This window comes from Asparagus officinalis, chromosome 2 (assembly GCF_001876935.1).
Source record: "Asparagus officinalis chromosome 2, Aspof.V1, whole genome shotgun sequence".
Taxonomy (NCBI): Eukaryota; Viridiplantae; Streptophyta; class Magnoliopsida; order Asparagales; family Asparagaceae; genus Asparagus; species Asparagus officinalis.
Window position 1 is genome coordinate 58,843,643 of NC_033795.1, and position 8,358 is coordinate 58,852,000.

The 8,358-nt window shown below is 30.6% G+C and overlaps 1 protein-coding gene across 1 annotated transcript in view; it reads left to right on the forward strand.

Annotated features, from left to right (window-relative positions):
* LOC109831516 (aspartic proteinase-like protein 2) overlaps positions 1-7,528 on the forward strand; it is a 74,073-nt gene extending 66,545 nt beyond the window's left edge. The window contains exons 8-10 of the mRNA XM_020398851.1: positions 767-818; positions 5,276-5,347; positions 7,162-7,528. Coding sequence (XP_020254440.1) covers positions 767-818; positions 5,276-5,347; positions 7,162-7,247 — 210 coding nt within the window. The 3' untranslated portion in view covers positions 7,248-7,528. The remainder of the gene's footprint in view (positions 1-766; positions 819-5,275; positions 5,348-7,161) is intronic.

Sequence of the window (8,358 nt, forward strand, 5' to 3'; positions counted from 1 at the left end):
TTGAAAGAAATGCCAGATTATTCACTCAAAAGTTTAAGACTGCAGTGCAGATTTGTAATGAGGTTAAAATTAACATTTTATCAGCTATCCTCAATGGTCCCCTTCAGGAAGAGTGCAAAGAATGGTTTTCAACCTGCAAATAATTGATCTATTTTGCTGTACATTGAAGAGGGAGTAGATAGACAAGCGTGTCAGCTCTCCTTGGTTGCTGATTGCTGGTGACAGAGAAGAAGACCATATTATGCTTAGAATGGTAGTTGGTATGGCTTACTGACAGGTTTTATAGCTTTTGCTAGGCTCTGTGCATATTTGTTTCTGATTGTGAGCATTAGTCACAGGATTTTATAGCCATCTCATATTCATGAGATTCTTGATATGTACATAACTTCCATATTGGTGATGAATAAAAATTTTTCATATACCAAAAAAAAAAAAAAAAAAAAAAATTTCCTTCCGTCACACTTTACAAGTATGGCCATTTTATACATTTTTCACTATAAATATTGATTTTGTAATTTTTTGTTTCCTCGATCTGATGCTTGAAACAAGTTTATATGTTCTTCTTTAATTTGATATGAGCAAAGCTCTATTAGAGCCACGTAAATCTTGATTAACATAAGAAAATATAGTAGGATATGATTGTTTGTTAAACGAACTTTCTTTTGGGTCGTGTTCCTTAATTATGGTGCGAGCTTATACTTCCATTTCATTGGTATTGTTTAGACTCTAATCACTTACCATTCTTACTTTCGTAATACCCCAACAGGATTCATGGTGTCTTGCATGGATAATATCTAAAAGGCGTGTTGCTATTGGCGGTAAGAAGCTCGCACTTACTTTTTTTTTTTTTTTCAATTTTATTCTAAATTGTATTTCTACGTATTAGTTTTATTTTCATCATAAACCATTTAGTAACTCTGGAGTTACATGTGTGACGAGCAAAACCAATAGAAGTTCTAACGGAGAGCGTGCAAAAGGAGCATTTTATATTTTGTATGCTTAATTAAAATTTACCTAGAGAATAGAACACAGGGAAGAGAGAGCGAGAATCAAGTAATTAGTCCTCGGCAAAACTGTGTTCGGCATTGTTATACCTTTCAGCCGACATGGCCAATATAATATCGGCGCGCCGCTGTGTCATTTTATAAGGCTAGCCTCAGTGATTGCAATATCTTCCGTCTTTTTCTGGCATATGTTAGCCATATACATATCACCATTTTCTCGGTTGGTAGGAGTGGGAAAAGTAAGTATATATGGCGCATCATCATCAAGGATACGCCATTCCTAGCCTGAATCCCAAAGAAGGATCACCGGGTTTATACTGTGCGAGTCTGTCTTGATCCAGGCTAACATGGTGACAAGAAACAACTGAGATCACACCTCTGTGACTTGGTGACAAGTTCAGCGCATCCCTTGCCCTTTTCTCCTGGGGTCTGAGTTTGGGATATGATATGCGCTCTCCTCATTCATCATCAAGCTTGATATAGCTTGCATGATTACCTATAAACAGGAAGTGGGTGATATACGTCAGGGCACTGTGCCTCTCTACTGCTGTCTCTTCATCCAAGCAAGGCATCTTCCCATTCGGCTCACACCTTAATTACCTCCTCACATGATTACCTACAACTAGGAAGCAGGTGTACGTGCAACATTAACTTGTGAAAACGGAAAGAAAGGGGACGAGAGCTTGGGAAGGGGAGAGGGTTCATTCTAGAGAAGGATTAATTTCAGACACAGATATAGTTCCTATGGGAGCCTACTTGAAAACCATATTATCATGAAAAAAATTGCTTGATTAGGGGCATTGATAGTAAAGAAAATGCAATACAGTTTTACTCGATCAGTGTCTGGTGAAACGGCTTTCTATACCACTTTTAGAATATTAACCACTCTAGTATATTGGTCAACATTACTAGAAAAGGACACTAAAGATATGGCATAAAACACTTTAAAGTTTCAAACTTGATTTGCACATCGATTAAGGGTGTCTATTAGACTTTGAAAACCTTAATTCTATAAGAGATCTGACTGAATATCTTAAAAAAAAAAAATTTGCCCTCGAGATTTGGTGACTTAAGTTATTGGTTGCATTAATAATTAGACAATTGACCTATAATAGCCCACCGTTCCATGCTTAAGGGGGTAATTCATTGGGACATTTGGGGGGATAATGAGATAATTTTGGAGATTCTATTTCATAGTGTTATTCATCAGGACAATGGAATAAGGATATTACATTTTTGTGTTATTGATTTTTTGGGACACTAGTGACACAATTTCACCACTTGCGATAAAGTTACCCCACTCATATACAAAAATTTTGTCCCAATAGTAAAAATTTACTCCATCCTCCATATTGGAACAATTTTGTTCCACTTTGAAGCCAATTTGGATAATTTTTAAACCTTTTTGTATTACTTAACTAATACATGCTAATTATATTATAAATATATGACATGATATATAAAATATAAAGTAATAATACATTCAATACATTTTAGTATATTATCATGTAATAAAATAAAATATTATTATAGTTTAATTTATATGTATAATTTATTTTATGATATTTATTATATATTATTATGCAATATCACATACTATATTATATAGTAGTACAACATATTTATTATAATATTATATAATATTTTAATAACATCTATTATTATATAATATATTATATTAATTGTAGCTGATGTTTTATTGTAGCAATTATATTATAGTGTATTATATTAAACCAATATAATAATATTAAACTAATATAACATATAAATTAATAATATGTTAGTATAGTTACATTTAATTATAAAATATGTAATAAATATAATCGATCGTTATGTGATTATATATATTATATTAAATTAATGATAATAAATATATTATTGTACTATAATATAATACATTTTAGATATTTTTTAATATATCATTGTAATTATCATTAATATCATACTATATTTTAATTATAATAGATTATTTTAAATGATATTATATTGATAAAAAATATTAGAATAGTTTTATGCGGTAAATTTTAACTCTATGATATTATGTTCTAATATATTAAATTAGAGTATTATATTTAAATACATTGTTTATATATTTTTCAGCTTTTATATATATGACATACTATTATAATATAATATAATAATTACTAATATTAATAAAGTATTATGGTATAATATAATATAAACTATAGTTTGAAAATATAATATATTATACTATCATGATACCTTTTAATATATGTCATTGTAATTATCATGTAATATATATAGTATATTATATATTATATATATATATATATATATATATATATATATATATATATAATATATATATATATATATATATATATATATATATATATATATATTTAAATTATAATATAATATTTTAAAATATTACATTGATAAAGTAAAATATTATAATATTTTATACAGTACATTATATTCTTATGATACTATATTATAATATTTTAAATAATATATATAATATCAAAGTATATATTAATATATTAGTTCTATATTATATCAAGAGTGGTGCTAAGAAGCACACGCCCCAACCACAGAATCTCGCACCACACCTCCTCTCCCTCTATACAGTGCAGTTGGGTCCCACTCAAATATTTTTTTTTTTTTTTTTTTTTTTTTTTTTTTTTTTTTTTTTTTTTTTTTTTTTTTTTTTTTTTTTTTTTTTTTTTTTTTTTTTTTTTTTTTTTTTTTTTTTTAAAAAAAAATTGATGTGACCCATGCACTATTTAGTGTGGAGAGGAAGGTGTGGTGGAGATTGTGTTGGGGGTGTGCCCCTAACAGTTCTATTAATATCAATTATTATATAATGTAGCATACTAATATAATAATTAGTAATATTTATTAGTAATTATAGTATAACATATTAAATTTTTGTATAAATAAAATAATGTATTATATTAAATATTATATTAAATATATTAATCTTATATTATATTAATTATTATATGGTATAGCATGCTAATATAATATAATATAATAATTAATAATATTAATTAGTAATTATAGTACAACATATTATATTTTAATTTAAGGTAAAATAATAAATATATTATAATAATATACTAAATAATATACTAAACCAATTGGATAAGTTAATTTAGAAGTAATTAATAGTATACTAAACCAATTGGATAAGTTAATTTAGAAGTAATTAATAGATAAAATTATATTTTAATAAAGTGTTACGTCATCAATTATCCCACATGAATTGTCAAATCAAAAGCTCAAATTGTCTCATTATCCCACTTATCCCACTTTACCCCACTTAAAATATCCTAAGGTACCGTTTGGCAAAGGGTTAAGAGAGGGGTTAAGGAGACTTAACCCCTTCTTAACCTGCCAAACACAACAAATCTATATAAGAGTTAAAGTGAGTTAACCCTCCATAATTTGCCAAACATATATAGAGGGGTTAAAATGAGTTAACCCCTCAAAATAAGGGGTTTACTAATACTCCTATTTAGATGGAATAAGAGTTAATTCTTCTAATTATAAAGAAAATAGTCAAAATCATTGTTATTCCCAAACACTAAAACTGATCATAAGGGCTAAAATAAAACTTATTTAACGGGTTAATAATTTAGTCCTTCGGATTATCAAATGGACTAAGTACATTAATCCTTCTCTTTAACTCATCTTCATTAACCCTTTGCCAAATGGGGCCTAAAGGGATAAAATTGTTCTATTGGAATAATTTTCCTAGTTGGCCCCAATTTGTCCCATTCAATAACCCCCCTTAGTTTCAGATGGAGCTCAGTCTGGAGTAATTCATCTAGAAATAGAGAGCAAAAAGAAAATCTGTAAGACTGTAATTATACATAACAAAAGAGCCTTCTTTGTGTTTATAAGAAAATTAGAATCTGAAATTCAATTTTTGCAACATTAAGCTGTTATATGAAAGGCCAGATAAAGGCCATTACCAAAGCTGGGTCAATAACTTGGTGAAACCTACTACATCTAAATATCTAATATTGGTGCTGTCGAGTTATTTGCTAATGCAGGTTTGATATATTCGGATATGGAAATAGTTAGTGTTTTTTCCCACTTAAGTTGACTTTTTCTTACTTGTACTACCGTAATAAATAGAAAGAGCTGTTGTTATCCTCCTCAAGAATAGAAATGGAGTCTTTTTGAGGTCCTAAATTGACATGTCACTTGTATTAATACTCTTTACTTATGACTCATATTGGTGTATATTCATTTAGTTAAAGGTTTTCTTGATCCTATTTTTTTATTAAAATTTTATGCAGATTTATTCTTAAGAGATAAACTAGTTGTCTATGATGCTGAGAATAAGCTCGTGGGTTGGAAGGAATATAATTGTAAGTAACAACTCATTCCTTGCGTCAAATTTCCTTGAACTATACAGAACTTTTAAATATTTTCTACTATTGGTTCTCCTTAATTATATCTATGTGTGTGTGTTGTGTGCGTACATACACACACATACATACATACATACATATGTATATGTGTGTATGTATGCGTGTGTATGTATGTACGTATGTGTGTGTATATAAATTAGAAAAGTTCTTGTAAATTTAAGGGCATAGTAATTACTCGTCCATGAACTTTTTTATTCATTGATTTTGCTTTGAGATATTTGCTTCACATCAAGGCTAACTTTGATATGTGTGCCCTCATATGAATTACATCCTAGCACGAATGTCAAAGCAAAATTAATGGTTAGAAAAGCTAGTAGACAAGTTGTGTGTGTGTGAGAGAAAAAGATGACTATGCTTGGTATCAAGGCCAAAAATGTTACTTGGTAGTGGCATGGCCAATTCTCATTTACACATTTAAACTTTCCTACTTGAAAATGTTCTCCAATTGTTTACTCACCTATTGAATGAATGGATGAGAAGTGGCCACCTTACTACCAAACACTAAATTTAATGCTTGGTACCAAACATGTTTATATCCCCCCCTCCCTATATATAAATATATGAAGAGGGGGAGAGAGAGACTAATGGGTCTACTTGTTACCAAACACCAATTTTACCAAACACCAATTTAGTGCTCGGTAGTGATGTGGATGCTTCACATCTATTCATTTAAAAGTCTTCACTTAAAAATGGTTCCTATTTGATTACCCAACCATTAAGTGAGCGGAGCAGAAATGACCACATAACTACTAAGCATCAAATTTGGGGCTTTCCACCAAGCATACATGATGGATATTGTTCATTAACTTTTTCATCCATTAGATTTATTTTAATGTTAGTGTTGGCATGTGACACACATCAAGACACATCTTAAAATTTAGTTAACAAATTATCCCATCATTTCTATCTCATAACCTTTGTAAATCTTGTCTAATTTATAAGGGGTGTTGCCCCCCTTGACTTTGAAAATTTGTTTTAACCTCCTTGAACTTATCTCACTTAATCCCACGAAAAATAACAACGTTAAATCTAACCTATCCTTCACAAGTGACATTGAAAAGAGCAAAACAATCCTCAATCGTAAAATATGTGTCCTCGTCTTTAGCTGGATGAGAGAAAAGGAGGAGATAGAGAGAGGGAAAAGCATAGTTAATTGGTGGGGTATTTTTTTTTCAATTGAAATGCGTAATTCTCGAAATGGTTTTTCTGTTGTTTCACATCTTTAAGTAACGATGTTAGGGGGGTTGCACAAAAGTGATAAAGATCCCCGCAGTGGGCGGGGGTTGGGCTTACGGGACACATCATAGTTAGAGTGGGGTGTACCAAATTTTCAAACTTGAGTGAGATTATCTAACAACTTGAGAGGGGTTTCTCAAATTAAAGTAGCTCAGGGGTGGTTACCTGAGAAACCCCCATAGTTGAGGGGCTTTCCTAAAAGTAACCTGTAAACATTTTGAATGACCACTTTCAGCACATGATTGATTGCAAATTTGACAACTAATTTTCCTATTTTCTATATCGAGTAACTTATTGTAAATCAAGACTATATTTGTTGCTTTAACAATGGTTGCTATTATTGAGCGATCTATTCCCCTACTTTCAAGTGCTATACTGTGTATTATAGCAATATTCATCCTTTTCATTCCACTAGTTATTTATGGATGAAATTAAATGTATTTTTTCTCATTAATCAAAATATGATAAAGAACCTTTAATTATTGTATTACTTATCAAGCTATAATTTATCTTAGGCTCCTCAAGCATTAAAGTTGAAGATGATACAACGGGCGGAGTTTGTAACATTAATGCACACAACTATACAGCCCCACTCAGCTAATCGGAAACGGGAATGTTCACCATTTTGCTGCTATTTCCTTTCCCACTGTTTTTAATGGATGGTGCCGCTCAAATAAGTTCGTTTGATTATGTTTTTCCCCCTTTCTTTTTGTACACTGAATTTTCACGTTTAGAGGTTGTTGACAATTTTTCCAGGATTGTTTCCGCTATCAATAGGATAGAAAAAAAAGAGCAAGATTGTTTTTATGTGTTTTTTAATGTGTGTACGTGATATATAAGATTGCAATGTGGGAGTATTTGCAATTCCTTTTTCGCCTGACATACTAGTTCTGTCTAATTAGAGGCCGGGTTAAGTGAGAATGATTAATATCATTTGGGATGAATGAATACGTTGATGATTGATTTGAGATCGTTCGAATAAATATGTATATGTGAAAGTATAAACATGCACGAATGGAAGAATCTGTATGCTGGAAATGGATTCTGGTCGGTCGACTGATGCTTGCCAATCAGTCGATCGATAGGAACTTATCAGTCGACTGATGGCAAGCCATCAATCGACCGACGGGTGCACAAGAAGATTCTCAGTTTGTTTTGGATACGGGTCTTTTTGATTTGTTTCGGGTTTACCCGTATATATATGAGTATATATAATCGAAAATTTCTTTTTTTCTTCATATTTTCACGTGAATAATCTATTAGCCCTTATGTTTTGATGATGTCTTATAACCACCATTAACCGACTGATGGCAAGCCATCAGTCGATCGACGGGTGCACAAGAAGATTCTCAGTTTGTTTTGGATACAGGTCTTTTTGATTTGTTTCGGGTTTACCCGTATATATATGAGTATATATAATCGAAAAATTCTTTTTTTCTTCATATTTTCACGTGAATAATCTGTTAGCCCTTATGTTTTGATGATGTCTTACAATCACCATTAACGGTACTAATGGCTTATTGAGTGCAAATATAGTAAATTCATTTATCAAGCTTGTTAGTGCCATTTATGGAGGATTGGATGGAATATATGCTACAACGATAATATCCAAAGGAGGAGGAGGCATAGCGATGAAGCAATGTTATTTCAAGAACAACAAATTCATATAAAAGCTTCATCCAAACTCAAGCTATATCAAGACTTAAAGATTA